Source organism: Aspergillus luchuensis, chromosome 3, assembly GCF_016861625.1.
Source record: "Aspergillus luchuensis IFO 4308 DNA, chromosome 3, nearly complete sequence".
NCBI classification, from domain to species: Eukaryota; Fungi; Ascomycota; class Eurotiomycetes; order Eurotiales; family Aspergillaceae; genus Aspergillus; species Aspergillus luchuensis.
In genome coordinates, this window is record NC_054851.1 from 3245129 (window position 1) to 3265857 (window position 20729).

The following is a 20729-nucleotide window of genomic DNA, read 5'->3' on the forward strand; positions in this document are numbered from 1 at the left end:
TGATCTGTCCCTTTGCGAACGCACAAGAAAGCAATGCTGTCGCAACAGAGATGATTTAAAATCAATATAATTCAGGTACAAGAGTATTGCTCAGCCATAAATCTCATCACTAACTTACAATCTCGCGTGGCTAAGCCTTAAAGCCACCATCCATGGGTCTCAGAAATCCAAGCGAACGGAGATTAATAGTTCGGATTGGACCGTTCGGTTAGAGAAGTCAGGCCCACATGTCATTCGGTCACTGGCCAGGTGTAAGTTCGTTAAGGGGTAAAGAACCTATCAAGAAGAGAGTTTCTCTGTCAACCAGCCACTAAAGCATAAAAACGGTTCGATAAATTTGATGCATCGCTTGATTCCGAGTCGCATTAGCAAGGGATGGCCTCCACGTGCTGGCGCCGGGACAAAAGCAAGCAAAATGGTCCGATTCGGTTTATTTGTGACACCTTCGGAAAATTTGATGGCGCGGTCAGGGGCTGAGACATTGAATATGACCGGATTTATTGACAGCCGAACGGCTCAATTATTGTGATTCAGAAGGGAAATTGTAAGCATCTCAACTGCCATATACTCCAACACAGCCAAGAGTACTCCGTACACGCTCTTTAATTGGACGATGCATGCTGCAGGTGTCTGTAAGCACCCAATTCATAGTAGATCCGATGCTGTGCACATTTCTATCACAATTGGGGAAATGGTACTTTGCTTGTATTTAGGACTTCGCTTGATTTATTATATCATGTAGGAATCCTATCACAGGGTTTACTACTTCGTGATTGTGATTATTGTCTGGCAGAAGACTCAACAGCCAGTTCGGTATTCTTTCCGAGCGGTGGGTCGGGCTTATCTCCGCAATTCCGAGCTTGTCTCTCCCTCTACGATATGGCCGAGATAGAGATGTTTTGGGATGGCTTATCCAAAGGTATACCGATAAAACTGTATTGTAACTCTCATCGCCTGCAACGGACTATCACCTAGCAAACTTACACTGTGGATTCTCACGCGAGTGCCTACTGATCAACCCAGTCGGTTACCTAGGGATCAAGGATGAAAGCGTACGTCTACACAGTAAGCCCCCAGCATGATTGTTCTCAGTAAGTAGCTCTTACTCGCTACTCCAGCATCTGACGGCATTGGCATATATGCTCTTCCCTCCATTTGGACGCCCTCGTGCCTTTTGAAGTTGGAGCTATGGCCACCATAACATACGTACCGTCGTTTGCATGGTCCGTGCAACGACTCTCCATTTCCCATCCGGGGCCACGGTCTCAAATATTGCATTTTGGATCCCTAAATATAGGCCCTTATCCCTCCCAGAACATGATAGTATACAGGGCACCATCCTTGATTTCTCGGTAGCATGCTCTGACGGATCCTCACATTCCTCAGAAGAATGGTATGGGGCTGGTCTTGGCACGTGTCGAGTCACCTCTTTGGGCTCGCGTAGGAACTGCGCAATTGCCAGCACTGAAACAAATCATTTTCTCTCTCCAGATGATTATAGATGACGGCATGGTTACCTATCATATTTGGACCTGCAACGTCCGCTCGGAACACGGGCCACTGGGTGGTGGCCGCCAGAATCAGCATGGATACCTAAAAAGAAGGGGCGCAGACGTTCTGGATCGCAAAAACAGAGTTTCGCACAGGATCGTCCTGGTTGTTGCCAAAGTTTATCGGCAAACCGGCACGGGCGGCACTCGGAACCGAGCCCTGAACTGTGACTGGGTGTCATGAGCCAGCATCAACCCCGTTTTACCCTCGAAAGCCTCCCCCGCCCCTATGCTTGACATTTTCTAGTGGACTGGCTCCCTCACGGTAAGGAAGACGCAAATGCTTCTCCTAGTTGGTGTGGAGCTGGCCGCGTTCAGAATTATCCGTCTTCCGACATGGTGGTGGGGACTGGGCTTCGTTTGCGACTGTGCATCTGCCGTTTTCGCCAGAAATCCACCGCAGTGGAGATGCTTATTCATGCGGTGGTGACGTCCAGGACTTATCTCCAGTTTTCTCCCCGTCTGGAGCAAATTAGGGATCCTGGGGTAGGTAGATCAGCCTGGCGAAACAGGGTCTGTTAGTGACTGCCATTGTCACGATAGGTATCCATGCAGAGAGACACTGGTAAACTTGCGATGCATGCCCATGATTCCGCATCACACTGTGTCTTATGCAGATCACACCCAGTAGGTGACGAATAGCCAGCTTTAGGTATGAACTAAGTGCGATTGGGCGGGCCTCGTATGCCGTAGCGCAAATTGAATCAGAATTCTCCTGCTACACCGTAACGCCATGCCAGTCCGTGCTGCGAGAGAGGTCAGTCACTGAGGCATTATTTCCCCCCAACACGACTGGGTAGTATATAGTAAGGACTAAAAAGGATATTAACTCACTGAATGGACATGCGACTTCCCTCGGCTAGTCAAATAATAGGGATCATCAGCCGCGTCTAACCATGGATTCACATATCCAAATTCTAGAAGGGGGTTCATAGCCTGTCTGTTTTACTGTATCCGGATCGTCAGTCAGGGGACACCCCAGCACAACTCGTCTAGGCAGCGGATCTGGCAACTCAACGTGGAAGATGCAGATGACTGTTAGTTGAGTGCCTAGCGGTGAACGTATCAACTTTAGTTCTCGTGCAATGTCCATCAGCACCTGTCTTTTCCTTGGCAAGAGTCGAAGAAGATCCGGTGGAGGAAGACCGAGGGCTTATCAGTCGCACTCCTGCCGACTGTTCTCGTCCGGCGCCCCCACTTGGAGTGTCTTCTCTCTTGTCTCGCTCTCGCGCTCTCTCTCTCTCTTTTCTTCCCCCTAATGTCACTGACTCACTAGTTTTCGTTGCTAATCATTATCGTATGCGTTTCAGAATTTAATTTCCGCTAAGCTTTATCTTGCAACTTCCAACGTCCATCACTCAAAAAATTGTCATCTCCCTTCCCGGCATTTGTACTCGTCTTGTTGGTTTCCATGTCTGCTGCGCTACAACTTGAAATCGCTCACAGTTCGAGAATTTTGGGAGCAATCCTCTATTTAATTTCCTGTCGCATTGGTTACTAGTTTTCATTTTTCTTCTTACTGAATCGAGGGCACGAGCGCAGAGTTCCAGAGCCTGTTTGTCGATTTATTATATAGAAGCTGCAGCGCATTTCAGCGCGCTCTATCTTATTCTTCCTTCAGATCACTCCTCCACCGCAGCTATCTAATAGATTAGGAGGTTTATATCAGCTGTATCGGCTGTACTCGCTCCAGCTGTGGAGAGCTCTTCCCCCTCTGGGTCACGGACCGACTTCTAATTGACGCCACGAAAATGTCCTCGGCCAAGATTCCTTCTTCAGATCCCCCGGCAGGCCCAGGGGATAGCAAAGAGGGGCCTACCTCCACATATGCACAATCATACGCAGTATCAGGCTCATCCGAGGACACTATCGATCAAGTGGATGACCTGGCGCACATTCCCACGCGCGCCTCTCGAGCCTCGATACCATCTCTAGCCCAAAGAGTCACATCTATAGGGACGACCGGCACATCTGACCCGAACTATGAAGTTGATTGGGACGATGAGTTCGACACTAATAACCCGAAGAACTGGTCCTTTCCCTACAAAGCTATGGGGATCGCTATTCTATCATACAACACCTTGATTATGTGAGTCTGATGCATCGCCTAGATACGCATTAAGCGACAACGACGCTAATACCTTTCAGCGTATTATACTCAACATCGTACACATCCGGAGAGTCGCAGATTGCAGCTGAATTTGGGGCCTCCACCACCATCGTTACGTTGGGATTGACTCTGTACCTCATCGGTCTGGCTGTGGGATCCATGTTTATGGCGCCACTAAGCGAATTGTACGGCCGAAAGCCAGTCTGCATAGCCTGCTTGTTTATCTTCACAGTATTGATCATACCTTGCGCGCTCGCCAAAAACCTTGCGACTCTGCTGGTTGTGCGCTTCATCGCAGCGTTGTTCGGAAGTGTAATGATTTCCACTGCGCCGGGGATGGTTGCGGACATCGTCGAAGATGACCAGCGCGCGCTGGCAATGTCGGTCTGGAGTCTCGGGCCCGTGAACGGACCAGGTAGGCATAACCACTCCCCCGTCAAAATCTACCTGTTATTGACCCTGCCCTAGTCCTCGGACCCATTATCGGAGGTTTCGTCACTCAGTACCTGGGCTGGCGGTGGATGGATTGGATCGCTCTGATATTGTCTGGAGTCGCGTTGGTCTTTGCATGTATTATGAAGGAGACTTATGGCCCCATAATCCTGCAAAAGAAAGCCGCCCGCATGAGGAAAGAAACGGGCGATTCACGATGGTGGTGTCGATACGAACAGAAGGCCAGTCTGAGTGAACTGCTCAAGATAAATCTCGGCCGTCCGTTTGTCATGGCAGTCACTGAGCCTATTTGGTCAGTCTTTTCGAACCAGTACTCGAGTCGTCACTTCATAGCTAATGTGCCTTTCATATAGTATATTCTGGAATATTTACATTGCCATTGTGTATGGCATCCTTTACCTCTGCTTCACAGCCTACCCTATCGTTTTCCGGGATATTCGCGGTTGGTCACTTGGTCTCTCCGGCCTCGCATTCCTGGGTATCGGAACTGGATGCGTGATCACCATCTCCAGCGAACCCTTGATCCGCCGCTTGATCAACAGTCATAAGCCGGACCCCGAAACAGGCAAACCACCCCCGGAAGCGATGGTGGCCTTTGTATGTATCTGCGCGCTTCTGATTCCTGCTGGAGAATTGTGGTTCGCCTGGACTTGTTCGCCCGCCTCGATTCCCTGGATTGTACCGATTCTCGCGGGTGTACTCTTCGGCACAGGCAATACGGGAGTCTTCATCTATGCGACCAACTACTTGGCTGGTAGTTACGGTGTGTACGCAGCGTCCGCGCTGGCGGGAAATTCCGTGATCCGCAGCATTCTGGGAGGTGTCTTACCCCTTGTTGGAACGTATATGTATGCCGGTCTTGGTCCCAATTGGTCAGGGACCCTTTTGGGCTTGCTCGAGGTGGCTATCGTCCCGATCCCATTTATTTTCTACAAGTATGGCTACAAGATCCGGGAGAAGAGCGTGCTCATCCGGCGGATGCAGGAGGATAAGCGGCGATTGGCAGGAAAGCGCCAACACCATACACAGCAGGTGGAGAATCTTGAGAGAATCGAGGAGAAGGAAACGATGGAGGTATGAGTAAGGAGTGTGATCGAAACTGGAGACAGTGAATCGACATCAAGCGCTGGAGTACAGATGGGTTTTTGCGCAGAAAAGCATCCTTGCACAGTTGGAGTTGGGACTGAACCTTGACCTTTTTAAACCTTGGAAGGAAACATTTATCTGGATAATGTGGATATATACATGTCTGTCAAGAGAGTCACGAAGTAATGGATTGAAGATCTCGGGTACCATAGTATTACACGTAGGGGAAAAAAAGTTGAATAATTGCCAGTCATGAATCAATATGTTGATATGGGTTATCACCCTGTCCTCCGTACCCTCCTCTCCACGCCCAACGCTTCCTGCAGGATTCGCTCATACTCTCCCAACGCCACGGCGCCAGCTGGGAACACCATCACGGCTTCCACATACACTGGGTTGGGATTTGATTCTGAAACAACCGAATCATCATCACTTCTCCTATATCTCCTTACATAGCCGAGCACATTTACCCACGCGCCAACGGACAGCTCCTGCGAGGTGACTGTCTCCAGCACCGCGTTGATATCAACGGCAACAGAGGGTGGTTCCTGCGGTGGTTTCTGACGCGGATAGTTGTGTTCAAGGATGAGATGCCCCGTTTGGATGTTGTATGTCCTCACGCTGAGAAAATCAGTTTCTTTACTACTATCTTCCTGAGCAGGCAAAGAAGCAAGTATCTCTAAAGAGTCTACGGGATACAGCATGTAGAATGATAAGATACAAATAAATAGACAAGGAACTCCACGCACCAACCGAGAAATCGGACCTTCGAGCTAACTGGAAGAGAAGGTAGATCGGAGAGGAATGCCCGCGTAGAAGGAAGAGGTGCGTTCATTCCAGCAGGTTCGATATTTTCATAAAGGGCCCATCATATTGAGGAATGAATGATCTCGAGGCAGCAGTGATCGATCACAAGGCAATCAATCAATCAATCAATAAATAAATAATAATTAATTACCCGTGAAATACGATGACCGGCGTGACCCCCATCCACGTGACCATATCACCCCGATAGGCTTAGCGCGGTATGTCATAGGGCCAACGAGGGGAAAACCAACTTGAATCCGGCCGGGGATCTCCTCCATCTCTTGCTCGCTCTTCTCTCGTCTCGGACCTTATCATTCTCTCTTTCTCTGTTCTGTCGCTTATCAAGGACCGCTGCCTTGCTCGACCTGGCTTAAGGTGACTCGGAGCTGATCGCCTCCCGCACCCTTCACCAGGATAAAACACCGTCCAGCGATCCCTCACCGATCCCGCCCCGTTGCCACGGACCATCATCTCTTTCCATCCCACCTTCCACCGATTCCAGAACCCGTCGTTACACTTCCTCCCGACTCAATACCAACAACTTCCCCATCGGACCCCGGATCGCTAGTTCCTAGCATCACCCCGATCATCGCAATAGCAACAACCCTCTATCACAGCCTAATCAACCCCCCATACACCCTTATCAACATGTGGTCTTGGTTCGGCGGATCCGCCGCTCAGAAGCGGAAAGATGCCCCCAAGAATGCGATTCTCATGCTTCGCGAGCAGCTGGACATGCTCCAGAAGCGCGAGAAGCACTTGGAGAATCTGATGGAGGAGCAGGATGCAATTGCTCGGAAGAACGTAACGTCAAACAAGGCCGGTAGGTGACCGCAGAAAAACAGTCAACTAGGCAACAACAAATGAAGACTAACAAGTTATTTGATCTGTACAGCGGCTAAGAATGCCCTTCGACGGAAGAAGGTTCATGAGAAGAATCTCGAACAGACGACGGCGCAGATCGTTCAGCTAGAACAGCAGATTTACTCGATCGAGGCGGCGAATATCAACCAGGAGACTTTGAAGGCTATGGAGGCGGCTGGTGCGGCGATGGCGAAGATCCATGGCTCCATGACGATCGATAAGGTGGATGAGACGATGTATGTTGTTTTGTTACGGTATTATCTGTGTGATGGGAATGGGGCAACTGACTATAGACTAGGGATACACTTCGCGAACAGCACCAACTCAGCACAGAAATCGCAACAGCCATTACAAGCACCTCTCTGGTCGATCAACCAGACGAGGCCGATTTGGAGGAGGAACTCGAGGGTTTGGAGCAGGAGGCCATGGACGAGCGGATGCTCAACACAGGTACTGTGCCGGTTGCAGACCAGCTCAACCGTTTACCTCCTGCGGCAAATGGAGAAAGTAAGCCACCGTCCTCACTCTTTTCTGTGAAACTATTTTAACATAAATGAAACAGTCAAATCCAAACCCCAGACCGAAGAAGAAGACGAGGAAGCAGAACTGGAGAAGCTACGTGCGGAAATGGCCATGGGATAACTGGCCAGCTAGCTATTTTGTTTTCCTCCAATTCCTTACAGATCGGGTTTCTTTTACCTCTCCTTCTTTCCCCCATTTAATCATATGTGTCAAAGAACATGTGCTGCCTCCATTCCACCGTTTTGATTGATTGCGTTATTTGCGCCCCTTGGAGTTAGTTAATTTTTCTCTTATTACTTGAATCCTTGCATGATGGAATGAAATCATTGTTTACTTATGTTCGGTTCCTATATTGTGATTGAATACATCTTTGCTAGTAGTAGAGTTGAATTGAGTAGCTTAGCTGATCCTTCGAATATTCTGTTCATGCATGAATACTACCGAAAAACCGTATCTGTTGAAGGTATCCATGTATTATCTTACACATCATACTTAGTATATACATGATCACACCTGGAATCTAGTCCTAAGTACTGCCTTGTCTAGTGCTTTTTCTACGTATAGTAATCATGCTGCCTAGTACCCGCTCGTTCATCCATCATGAATACAAAGGTAGGAAGTAGAGGTGGTCACGGTAGTATAAAACTGCTTACTATATAGGCATCCACCATAGGCATATACACCTCCACTAAGCTAGCCGTTCTTAGGACAGTGGGAGCCTAGCAGAAAGAACCCTACTAGTGAAGTACATAGGAATCATTATTAGAGTATAGTCGAACCTTAATGATAATCTCTACGATTAAGTTACTAGTTACGAGGGAGTTTACCAATTAAAATAATATTACTGTTTGATTTGGAGCGAATATAAAGATCCTCTTTTCTTGCCATCCTTCCATCCATTTAGACCACCAGGTTGGAAGGATACCCCCCAGTGATAAGGATAAAAGATGAGGGTTTGAATTTGATAAATAAAGGTAGATTTACGGTAAATAGCTAAGAATATGATATGAGGTCATAAGAATAGAATTGACGAAAAAAGATAAAAGTAAAACACTCAAATAATGAAACGCTCAAACTCCCTTGTTTTTGGTAAATGATCACGCAAACCCATCCGGAATGAAAACCCCCCGCCCAGTTGAGTGTGTTTGCCGAAGTGAAATGGAAATAATCAGTTAGTTAGTTATACGTGAACCCCCGGAATAAAAGACGAATGGCAAAGCCACTGCGGGGAAGTGGTATATTAGGTAGCGAATGACCTTGAAAAGTCTCTGCAGTGGCTTGAAAGGGGTAGTAAAGAGAGAGAGAGAGAGAGAGAGAGAGAGAGAGAAAAGGGGTATGAAGCGTGCACATCATGGAAACCAGGCGTAACTCTTGAGTAATTTAGCGCGAGCCCCGTCGTTCGCTTCGTGACACCACTTGGATTTCCATTCCCATTCTTGTGCAGCAGCCTCGATGAGGGCTTCCTTGCACTCGGGAGGAAGTTCCTCCAGGATTTCGGGGCTCGTGAACTCGGGATTCGCGGAGTCAGCGACACTGATTAGGCCGTTGGAGCCGAGATCGTGCACATCGCCGTCTGGGCCGGGAACGCCCAGGTTGGAATACGGCGAAGATTCAAACTGAATATCATGAATGGCGAATCGGCGGGACAGTGCAGCTGGAACTGAGGAGAAGAGGGTGGATTCCGTGGTTGGCTGTTCAGAACGGCTGTCGCTGGGTTCGTTGGCTTCCCTGTCAACAGCAGCTGGCTCTGCTTCGCTGGTGCCGTTCGTCAGGCTCAGGGTGGACATGCCCTGAGCTAATTTGGTTGCAACTCGCGGGTCGGGAGGAGGCAGACGCTCCCAACGGGCGTGCGTTGGTTGCATAATCTTGGGGTACTGCATGACGTTGGTGTGGATGTCATACTGTCCTTCAAGGTTTTCGCGGCGCGCAAGAGAAATGAGTGAGTTGAAGTTGCTACAAGCATGTTAGTATACAACTAGCGTCAGGCAAGCATGTCATCACATACCTCGCCTCTCGGGCGTGTTCGAGCATCCAGTTAACACCAGTAACTGTAACCTTACGTTTCTTCGAATCCACCGCCTTTCCGGTGGGCAACGGCACCGACGGAGCGCTGGTGTGATAGACACTACTGGCACCGTGCCAGGCCACGTATTGATTCTTGTTGTAAGGCTCGCCTGGGGCAGGGAGCTTATCTTCCGGGACGGCAAGTTCGCCCTCAACATCTCCACGCTCCCTCGCGGCCTGGGTATGGTAATCATCGATGACTTTCTTTCCACCAACAATAATCTTTGCACCGAATTCCCGGAAGACAGACCGAGCGGTGACAACACCGATAGCTCGGCCTTTGTAAGAGTGGGGGATAATTTCTCGTTCGATGAGATCGCGTTTCGCTTCGTCGTCGATGATAATCTTATAGAGGAGTTTGTGCTTCTGGAAAAACAGGTACGAGTCCCTGAAACCAATGCATCGCGCAGGCTCAGTAGACAACATGTATTTGCGATCACCACGGTTAAGAATCGTAAACACACGGACCCTGTATTCTCGATCGCCCAGCAGGTTGCCGTTCTTGTCCACCTTTGTCTCGCCCTCGGGGTCGTCTGGGAGAGCAACTTCGTCGTCGATAACGTCCATCATATTGCCCTCCTTATCGATCGGAACCTGGGTAACATGCGACGGGCCCCGGTTACGTGCCCACCTTCCACCACTAGCAGCGGGACGACCGCGCCTTCGCTTGACCGGCGTGGATGTATGGATCGGGGTCTGAGGGGCGCCGTCATCAGGCGCATCCCAGTCTGGGGGACGGTTCTTCGGAGGACGGCCTATGCGGCGCTTTCGTGGGATGGCTGACATGCGGCCGCCCATGCGTGTAGGAGTGTCGCCGCGCGATGGAGGGTTCGAATCCTGGGCGGGCGTTGCAGCTGTCTCCTCCTCCTGGCTGGGTTCTGCCTGGGCTTCCGCCTCAGGATCCTTATCGGAAGCATCTCCCGGATCTTCCATCGCTGGCGATGATCCACGCGATGGGGGTGCTTCAATCATCTCCTCGTCCGAGACGTCGGGGAGCGGAGGGGCGGCATTCCCTACTGGGTAATTAGTTGTTCGCGTCCGTGACGACCGAGGCCGCGGCGGCCAAGGAAAGAGTAAGGTGAAAACCGAAGAGATCACTTACGCATTGATTGCGCAGCTGCTTGAGCAGCCGCACGAAGTTTCCTAGCCATACCGACGGTGAATGGGTAAGATGGGCAATGGACGCCGACCTAGAAATTACTGGAGCGACAGAGCTGAATGGAAGGCCCTTGGGGACGTTCCTTTCCGCAGCCATTCGCGCTAGAGCCAGACGGGACTAGGTTTCTCCGAGTACCCGGGTTTCCTTGTCACGTGACCAGAAAGGAACACCCCTGATGCCTGAGGCAGATAGAGTTGTTCCAGCCACGTGCCGAACCAATAATGGAGATAATCGGAGACCCTCATCGAGGCTGGAGTCAGTTTGGCGCTTCCTGCACCATGATGTCATGGTCCCTTTCCGCTGATCGCCGACGGTTCGTTCCTTCGAACTGATTCGTGATCGCGCGGCCATCTTGTGTTGCCCGTTTCCCGCTTGAACAGTTATCGGCTTCCCCGTGTAGATACATTCCCTTCCCCCCTAGTACTACTACTACTTACTACACGGCGTGTAGCAAGTGCAATATGCGGGATTTCCTCCGAGGGTCAGTCATCCTTTGGCTTTCGCTACACAAAAAAACCTGTGTGGTCTAGACAGGTTCGGTAGCCTTGCATCCTGGCTGAAGCTGAACTGAACCATTGCCAGCACGACCCAAGCCAGCAGATGAATCATCTGCAGCGATAAGGTATGCGCGAGCCTGACCACTGACGTATGTAAGTGACAGTGATAACCTGTTCGGCCTCAACTTCACATGTCCACCAAAGAGGCGGTGGGAGATGGAGCTTCTGGAACCCCTCAAAAGAGACCCCCACCACCCTCAATAATAAGCGGCAGAGCAGGACTGCTGTGCTCCGCATTCCTCAACTCTGACCACCCTTCTGCATCCCTGAAGGAGGGTAGGCCCCATCGCGTCACATAATCTTCAACGTGTGTTGGAGCCTGGGTGCTGCGAGGCCATCGCGGTACGGTCCCCTCCGTGGGTATCGGAATCGAGCGTGGGCCCGTGGATGTTTTCGGAGCGTCTGTGGTGACCAGATGCTGCGTGCCGCAGATCGCTTACACAACCTCGCAGCAGCCTGCAGGTGACCTACCTACTGATCGTGTCCAAGTAGCCTCAGATGCAGCGACGGTCTCCCTAGTCAACTAGGGCATTTAGCTTATTATTGGCGGATCGTGGAGGGGGCGAGTGTGAAAACAAAGCAGAACTCCACCAAAAGGTTCCCCTGGATATCTTTTCCTGCGATTTCTGGTAGGCATCAATTTCCTAAACAGGCGAGCTGAGAAGGAAATTGCTCCTACCAGAAACTTGCTATCTGCACGATGGAGCTCAGTGTCGGTTACACTATGGCAGTGATTGGCATTCTTAGGACTACCCCCTCCTCCTCTTAACCCTCATTTTCTGGTCTACGACGCCCGGATGTTTTTACCGTCGAACCAGGCCATTCTGAAACATAATCGATCCTACCTAAGCAGCGACTGCATTACAATGCTACTGGATCTGGCAGCTGCACGGACATGGTGTAACTCCGTATCGGCGACTTACCACCTCCCAGCCGTACAGCTGCCCTGAGCTTGTGATGCACAAACGTAAGGGGGTGACGAGCCCGGGATTCCCGCTAGCCTCGGGGCGCGCGATCTCCCAATCGTCCTCGACACCTTTGATTTGACTGTGCGAGGCATAGATTACGGTCTGGCCGATAGTTTTGACTCAGATAAGAGAGAGTAATGCAACGCTTCGACTACCTAAGACTGGGAAGAATTTCAAGGGGTTGAGGATGCGGCTGCGGTCATACTATAGGGCCCCCTCCATGTAAGATGGGTATAGGAATGGTACTAGTAGACTACTGCAGACCTACCATAACAGCCAGCAGGGCTGTGTATCATTTGAAGATAGCCGTAGTTCCGCGAACACATCTCAAACGCGGGCATCTAAGAGACCTTGAAAAGAACTTAACATGATGTCACTCAAAATCTCAAGTTATCGCTCATAGTGTAGATAGCTTGCATTGACACACCATAAGGAAACGAGGTCCGGGCGGAAAGGGCAATGCATACCTAATCGGGCAATCAGTCGATCCGAACCGGGTGCGAATTACTTTAGATAATGACCTTGGTTAAGATCCAGAGACTTTGCGGTTATGAATCATAGTAGTCCTAACAAGGTACTGTACATGTACCTCGATGTACTTCTCCGGGACAAGTAAAGGGGGAAAGGAACTAATCCCTGTCATAGCAGTACTGTATTTGGACAACAACGAACCAAGAGAGGGTCAGTGAGCTGTGTGATGAGGGTATCTCAATGGTTGTTGATGAGTTGATGACAGTTGCGGTGACCAAGTAACTAGTACTCCACTGGTACCTACCCCACCCTCCCTCCATCCAATCCAACCGCGAAAGGAACCCCCCAAAAAAAGAAGGATAAGAATTAAGAATAATGAGAGATGAGGAGGTGGCGGCGGAGAAGATGATCTCCGGTGGCATTTTCAATGATTTTACTTACCTTCTTGTCGGAGGGGCACTTAGCGTGAGGAGATGGTGGAGAGAGTTGAAAGAGGAGAAGAAGGAGAAAAAGCAGAAAAACTATATCCATTTTAGCTAAAAAGAGGAATTCGCTATTGGCATGTTTTGCCGGAAATTTGAGGGTAGTGGGTGGCCGTGGAGGAGCATAAGCTTTCTACCGAATATTACCATAAGCAAAAAGAGTATCTGCAGGTCATTATATTGCATTTCTAAGTGGAAATATTGGGTGATAATGCCGTTTCATAGTAAGTAGTATACATAATATAGTAGTATAGGGAAGGAGGGAGGGATAGTGGCAGTTTTGGTAAATGGAAAAGATAGAGAAGCCTAAAGAACAGACGGACCCATTCCATGGCAGTGACTGGTGTTGGAATTATGCAGCGGGTTTTCTTGACTTTGGAGCATTCCCGGTTCCCACTCCCAGCCCACCCACCCATCCATCCATGTCCACCGGGCGGATAGCCCATCCTTGTCCAAAGAAGGGCCCAAGAGAGAAGGAGAAGGGAGGCAAACCGGCACATCATCGGACCTCTGCGGTCATCGACGGGCTTGGGAGCCTGTCATTCATCCTTTTGCTCTACACGGATAATAACTTATTCTCATTTTTTTCTCGAAAGAGGGGGGTGAGTGGGAGGAGGGAAGGGAAGAAGGAGGAATGGCAATTATTTCAACCATGCTGACCCCCCTCTTCAGCAAAATAAAAAGAAGATAGAGGAAGAGGAGATGATGGTAGTGGTAGTGAATTAATCATCCAGGAGTTTTTCTATTCCTGTTCCCTCTCTACTATCATTCTTCCAAGGCATCTCTATCCGTTCCAAGAACTGCCCCCCCCTCCTTCTTCGTCTTCTTCTTCATCACCGCTAGATAAATGTTACTGTGTGCCTCCTCTTCCAGCCACCAAAGTGATGTGGTTCGTGGTTGACTTCACCAGTGGTTCCATCCCATACAGCGCTTCGTCTATTTGCCAGCAGCACCGCCATCTCCACTCCGTCTGAGGCCTTTTCCCTTTTCCTTTTACTTACGCCTCCTGCCGCGCTTTGATTCGTTCCCTTTCCAATGGGTGGCATTTGCCTCCAATTCTAAGGAACACTCCGAGACAACAATGCACCCTTGACTACTACTACTACTACTACTACTAGGGCTACTTCCTTCACCAGTAGCGTTTCCGAGGCTGTGCCAGGCTAACAGTAATCGATTCGAAGAGTCATCATCATCATCATCAAACAAACCACCTTGACTGGTCATCACCATAAGATCCATCCTATAGTATAAGCACGTTCAACCAGACCTAAAAAAAGGCTTCACCACCAATTCTGACCTGTGTTCTGGTGCGAGATTAGAACCGGGAAGGAAAGAGGAGGTCACATCGTATTCTTGTCGTGTTTCTTCCATACAGAGCCATCACTGGTTCTAACCATCTCACTCTTCTTCTCCCTCTCCCATCCTCGCTGGTTCCTTTGGTTTAACCTCAACCAACTCCCCCTCACCCAACAGATCCTGTAACTCACTCAGCTCCTGCACGCTTCCAAACCATTTTTTGACGCGTTTTTGCCATCCAACTTTCTTTTCTCCTCCCCCAGAATCTCGGTCGCGAAAGTTACCACAAGTCGACGGTCCCCATCCGCAGTCCCTGACCCGTTCAGCGGCTTCAGCGGCAGCTTAGGTCTATGACTATTGGGGGGTTTGGTTCGTTTTAACGCCACCTCATCGCCAACCTCAAATTTGAATTAACCGTCAAAACGTTGATTTCCGAATTTCATCTTCCTTTTTATAACCTTGACATCTGCCGGGGTTACTTCTTTTTTTATTGTTTAAAAAAGAATTCAACCCATCCTTGTTTCGTGTTTTCTTCCTATCAGTTCTGGCCATCTGGTACGAAACCCGCCATCCGCCGGCGTCCGCCCGCCATTTGTCCGTCTGCGCCTGATTGACGCTAAGGCTCCGTCGCCCACATTGACGGGCATTAATTGCCTGCCCGAGACTGACTGATTGAGTTCTTGGAGCCCATAAGTGCCTTTCTTCGTCAAGTTCGCCCCGGGAATTCATTGGGTTTCGTCTGTGAGTAAAACCCTCCAGGTTGGTGCTTCTCATTCCGTGCTCTTTTTTTTTCCTTCCCTCCCATTTTTCCCCTCATTGTCATTCATCGCTCTTCATCCTTGGCCGTCGACCCCATCAGCTCTACCCACTTTCCCTTCCACGGCTCCGTCGACACTCTCCTCCTAACAACTTGCCAGACAGTAACAGGGCATCCCGCTTCTCTACCCCTCCCTTCTCTTCGCCATCCGCACCCGATCGGATTCATCCTCCCGCAAACTTCCTTGGCTTGTCAACCTCCCAACAGCGTCTGACTCACCTTTTTGCTTCCCACGTTTCAACTTTGCTCGTCAAGAAACGTCATACCTTCAGCGATCTGTCCTCGATCATCTCGTCGGTTTGACATCACTACTTCTATCACAGCGGCGCGACCGACAGACTCGACTCTCGGTATTTTTGGTTGTGGATTCTGGGTGTCGGATGGAAACATAAAGATGGCTGCTGCTCAGAGTGGACTAGGGCCGCATGGAGATGCGGGCTCATTGAAGCAGCCCAGATCCCGGAGGTGAGTACAGTGTCGCAACTTTCACCTCGTTCTTGCTGTTTGGTCTGGATTTCCATCGTATGCCGGGTGTGGCAAGAGAGTGTGTGGTAGAAGGATGAAAGAGCTGGGTGCGAAGTTTTCGCTCAACGGCGGATGACTGCCGTACTTCAGCCCTCATTGTGTTGTCATGGTTAGCATGCAAGCTTCCCATCCTCGGTTTCTGCGGCGCTGCCCATGGATCATGTCGCGTGCGGGAGTCATCCACGACAAGCAATGACTATATGCCGCACGGGGCTGAAGAGGGAAACAAAAATCGCCCTGCATGAGACTGCCATCCACTGCTCTTTCGATGCCAGCTCAAGACCTAGCACTCACCCCTGCTATACTGCGAATCGCTTGTCATATGCCTTCTGTCTTTGCGTTATTAGTCCACCATACGTAGCACCATGGGGGTGCTAGTTACGCTGTCATGCCTTATCTCAACAACAATTGGGTTTCTAATCATGGCTGACTCGTGCGCTAGCAATGGTACGCAAGAAGACGACAATCAGGATCAGATCGGCTCCAACAGTCCAACTCCTACTGGGATCTCGACTCCACAGCCCGATTTAGCGGACAAGCGTCTGCCTTCCATAAACTCCAGTTATTTTCAGGTTGGTTCTCCCTCTGGTGATAAGTCCCGTTCCTCCAACACCTGGTCTTCTGAGACTTCTACTTCCGCGCAAAACCCCCAGTCGGATGCGGCCCCCACAGGGACACGGGATCGAGGTTCCTCACCCTCGGGCTCCTTCGTTATGATGGAGCGCCCCGAGGCTTCGGATACCCAGTCATCTACCGCTTCAACGGACCAGAGCCTTGAGACACACACATTGCAGCCGGAAACGTTGCCCCCAACGAATTTGCCTACTCCCCCCTATAGTTCCGCTTGTTCTCTTTTGCAGAAAGAATCGGATGAGGCTGAACTGGGCTCCTCTGCCCCGGACAAGGGCATGGGCTCCATCTTCAATACTTTGAAAAATTACCTCTCCCCCTCCGGAAGCATGTCATCTCCTGAACAAACATCCCGCCGTCACACCTCACTTCCCGTCTCAAGCGTCTCTGACGATCCAGTCCTTGCCTCCCACTTTTCCAACCCCTCCCTTCTTCCTGCCTCAGATGCATTCTGTTTGCCGGATGCTCCCCTTCTCGAACACGAAAAACCACATGTGTCTATGTCTTCTGAGAATCTGGCGAAGCTAACTGGAACTGTGTCGGATCTCGTGCGTCTAAAGAGTACACCTCCTCTCACTCCTCGAGCAATGTCCAATGAAGGTTCGCAAACCGACAAGAAGCCACCCACCTCCTCCCCTCATCCGTCGGAGCCTGCCCAGCCGCCCTCCGATGAATCGGCGAATGCAGCCGACGAGATCGCTGGCAAGCTCAACGAAGCCTTCCCCCCTGAAAGAGATACTCCCTCACCAACTGGTCCTCCGGTGGCCTCACTGAAGGGCAAGCTCTACGTGAACATATCCGAAGCTAGAGGGCTCCGACCTGGGTTCGACCCGTACGTCGTCTGCGTTTTTGAGTGGAATGAAGTCATCTCCAAGAGCGCCCAGGACGAAGAAGCGGCTACCTTGGAACGCCAACAGAAAGAACAAGAGAAGTCGGACCGTGAGGCTGGACGCCCAATGGCGATACCCATGAGGAGTCGGCAAAGCAGCAACAACAGCGCGCTCGACGGTGAGCCTCGGGGGCGTGCCCCAGTGACCGACCCGCATTGGAACCACGAAGCGGTCTTGTACGTTCATCCTCCTGTTAGCCATGTTAACAAAGGGGTATGTGGCTAACTATTACCTTATAGCGATGTCTTTGGTGATCAGTCAGAGGTAGATGTCTCGGTGTATGATCGCAAAGATCAGGAAGCATTCTTGGGCCACGTGCGCCTTTGCATCAACTTGAAGGATGACAACAGCCGGCTAGAAGGATGGTTCCCTCTGAAGTCCCGTGGCGCGGGTGACTCTCAAGTGTCTGGGGAGATCCACATGGAGTTGCGCTTCGAGCGGACAGAGAAGAAGCAGGTTGGGCCGAATGACTTCCAAATCCTCAAACTCATTGGCAAAGGGACGTTTGGCCAGGTCTATCAGGTCAAGAAGAAGGACACACGTCGTATCTACGCGATGAAAGTCCTGTCGAAGAAGGTTATCATTCAGAAGAAGGAGGTCGCACATACTCTGGGAGAGCGGAATATCTTGGTCCGCACAGCCATGGCGGCTTCACCTTTCATCGTCGGCCTGAAGTTCTCCTTCCAAACACCCACCGATCTTTATCTTGTCACAGACTACATGTCCGGTGGTGAGCTGTTCTGGCATCTTCAGAAGGAGGGGCGATTCCAGGAGGCCAGAGCGAAGTTCTACATTGCCGAGCTCATTCTAGCTCTGCAGCACCTTCATGATCACGACATTGTTTACCGGGATCTCAAGCCGGAGAACATTCTGCTCGATGCGAATGGTCACATCGCGCTCTGTGATTTCGGTCTCTCCAAGGCCAACTTGACCCAAAACGACACGACGAACACGTTCTGCGGTACGACTGAGTACCTGGCTCCGGAAGTATTGCTTGACGAACAGGGATATACCAAGATGGTCGATTTCTGGTCCCTTGGAGTTCTCGTGTTTGAGATGTGCTGCGGCTGGAGTCCATTCTACGCCGAGGACACGCAGCAGATGTACAAGAACATCGCCTTTGGCAAAGTCCGGTTCCCTCGGGACGCTCTTAGCACGGAGGGAAGGAACTTCGTAAAGGGCTTGCTCAACCGGAACCCCAAGCACCGCCTTGGTGCCAAGGGCGATGCCAAGGAGCTTATGGCACACCCATTCTTTGACGACGTCGACTGGCAGGCATTGGGCCGGAAGGAGGTGATCCCTCCGTTCAAGCCAACGCTTAAGTCTGACACTGACACTTCCAACTTCGATCCCGAGTTCACGAATGCGCTCGAGACCAACAACTCACTCAATGACCGTGCAGCTGCCATTGCCAATGGGTTTATGCCGGCGTCGACGCCGTTGTCTCCCGGTCTGCAGGCCAATTTCAAAGGCTTTACCTTTGTTAACGAAAGCTCCATGGATCACCACTTTACCAATGAGCCTGGTGACCACATGGAAGAGGACGCTGAGACTTGGCAACGACCTCAGCAGCCGGCAAGCACTGCTAACCACCGCATGAGTGGGGTACAGAGGACACACGAGGGCGGCGAGCCCGGTATTTTCAACGTTGATGATAATTTCGACATGTGATTATGGCCTGATGCATGATAATGGAGTTGTGATTTGTGCCTATTCTTTGACCCTTTTTGCTTTTGTACATGCCGTCGTGGGTGATTAGGGCTTAGCTGTTGTTACCTTTCGTTTCTGGTTTGCTATTCGTGGTTTACACCTTAGCTTTTGTTTATTTTTCTTGCTATGGTAACAGCAGTATTAGTCCCCCGCAGTGGTTTGATCATATTTTGCTCTCTTCATATCTTTATCGCTATCTGCGGCTTCCATGTCTTGATTCTTTTTCACTGGTCATCTGGATATAGATGGTTGGATATACTTCACCGATCAGGCTTTGTCCTGCACGGAAGGGACATGAGCCTGGTCCACGAATACTTGACCTTACATTTGCACTTTGTTCTTCCGTCAAACCTTGTGATATCCGGCAGTCGCCTGGCTCCATCGCCGGTCGACCCACGTGCTGCCTTGAATTTGCGGTTAGCTTTTGCGAACTCGTATTGGTCTTGTTCCCGGATTCTTGTCTTTCGCATGCGGAGGAGTTACAAGCATGAGTGACAAACACGCACAACATAGTGAAGAGTTGATGCAGGGGCGTTATTATCCGGCAGCATGGCGCAGGAGGACGCTTGCTTGAGATTGTCTGTTGGCTAGATCGGTCAACAATATACACAAATTGCCTTGAATTGTTTTATGTTTATACGTAAGTGTCCGGATCGTAGTTACTACCGTGCAGTAAGCAAGCGGACTGTAGCAGAGAAGGGAGAATGGGAGAGAAAGCCCAGACCAAGCACCAACCCAAGACCCAAAATCCACGAAGACGGCACAAATTAAACCATCTGAAACACACATCCATAGATCAATCGGGACAAGCCGTGTCCAACGAACACCCCTTCCCCTACATACATATATCTATCTAGTATCTACCCGTACAAACCCGATCTAAAATTATCTAGTTACTAGAGAATAAATACTAGGTGGATACTGGATAGATCTTCTCAAACCCGATGGACCCTCGGATGAAACCGACCCAACAATCCAACATTGACCCTGAGTAAAGCCATGAATCATGGGTACCAGACTGCCGAGTGCACTGGCCAGATAGACCTATTTTTGTTCGATGATAAGACTAAAATAAGAATATTCGTTGAAACAAGACATTGTCTGACATACACGGGAAGAGTACACACACAGCACTCTTTACTTACTAATAATAGTACCAACGATAAGTGATCTGATTCGCGCTGAGCTCAGATGAGGGGATTCCTTCAGGGTAAGTTACTATTTATATATAGTAGTAGGGTCTTTTGATTGTGTTGTGTTGTGTTGTGTTGTGTTGGGACTAGGTATCAGATCAGATCAGATCCTAGTACTGTGCCTAATGCACTGTTAAGCCTACAATGTAAATAAATAAATAAATAAACGAATGTGCAAGAATCAAAATAAAATGCCAAGATGAGATGCGACGTGATGGATGATGGGCGATGTGATATTGTGTGATAACTACCTAACTATATTTGGATAAGTAAGTTATGGTACCTAGGTGATGATTTGTGTGAAAGTTTTCTGAGACACGAACGAACACTAACCAGCCAATGAAAGATACTCTGGTGCGTTTACTGACTCACGGTCTTTGGAGGAAAGTGATTATCACTATTAGACTTTACTAGATGGGGTATAACTCTGTTACTACTTAGTAGTTTAGTATACTGAATTGCCTTGGTCTGGAGGAGGAGGTGGTGGTGGTGGTCGCTTTGGGGGCCGTGCGAGTGGTAGATATGGACTTTTATGGTATGTAGTGGTGATGATCGTTTCTTTGTTTTTTTCTATT

General features: G+C 49.9%; 6 protein-coding genes across 6 annotated transcripts; 4 read left to right on the forward strand and 2 right to left on the reverse strand.

The window, feature by feature from the left end:
• Positions 1 to 1395: 1395 nt before the first annotated feature.
• AKAW2_31086S (uncharacterized protein) lies at positions 1396 to 1734 on the forward strand (the record flags this gene model as incomplete). Its single annotated transcript, XM_041687672.1, has 1 exon — positions 1396 to 1734. The coding sequence occupies one exon, from the start codon at positions 1396 to 1398 to the stop codon at positions 1732 to 1734; it is 339 nt and encodes a 112-aa protein (XP_041541533.1).
• A 1567-nt stretch (positions 1735 to 3301) lies between these two features.
• Positions 3302 to 5193, forward strand: AKAW2_31087S (MFS transporter; the record flags this gene model as incomplete). The annotated part of the gene is made up of 4 exons (XM_041687673.1): positions 3302 to 3639; positions 3699 to 4075; positions 4129 to 4405; positions 4467 to 5193. 4 exons carry the CDS (start codon positions 3302 to 3304, stop codon positions 5191 to 5193), a joined length of 1719 nt encoding a protein of 572 aa, XP_041541534.1.
• A 284-nt stretch (positions 5194 to 5477) lies between these two features.
• Positions 5478 to 6034, reverse strand: AKAW2_31088A (nuclear telomere cap complex subunit Ten1; the record flags this gene model as incomplete). Its single annotated transcript, XM_041687674.1, has 2 exons — positions 5478 to 5820; positions 5949 to 6034. The coding sequence occupies 2 exons, from the start codon at positions 6032 to 6034 to the stop codon at positions 5478 to 5480; spliced, it is 429 nt and encodes a 142-aa protein (XP_041541535.1).
• Positions 6035 to 6654: 620 nt separating this feature from the next.
• Positions 6655 to 7512, forward strand: SNF7 (ESCRT-III subunit protein SNF7; the record flags this gene model as incomplete). Its single annotated transcript, XM_041687675.1, has 4 exons — positions 6655 to 6829; positions 6902 to 7106; positions 7169 to 7377; positions 7433 to 7512. The coding sequence occupies 4 exons, from the start codon at positions 6655 to 6657 to the stop codon at positions 7510 to 7512; spliced, it is 669 nt and encodes a 222-aa protein (XP_041541536.1).
• Positions 7513 to 8741: 1229 nt separating this feature from the next.
• On the reverse strand, positions 8742 to 10428 carry AKAW2_31090A (uncharacterized protein; the record flags this gene model as incomplete). The annotated part of the gene is made up of 2 exons (XM_041687676.1): positions 8742 to 9345; positions 9398 to 10428. 2 exons carry the CDS (start codon positions 10426 to 10428, stop codon positions 8742 to 8744), a joined length of 1635 nt encoding a protein of 544 aa, XP_041541537.1.
• Positions 10429 to 16096: 5668 nt separating this feature from the next.
• schA (serine/threonine protein kinase SCH9) lies at positions 16097 to 18922 on the forward strand (the record flags this gene model as incomplete). Its single annotated transcript, XM_041687677.1, has 2 exons — positions 16097 to 17427; positions 17491 to 18922. 2 exons carry the CDS (start codon positions 16097 to 16099, stop codon positions 18920 to 18922), a joined length of 2763 nt encoding a protein of 920 aa, XP_041541538.1.
• Positions 18923 to 20729: the final 1807 nt, after the last annotated feature.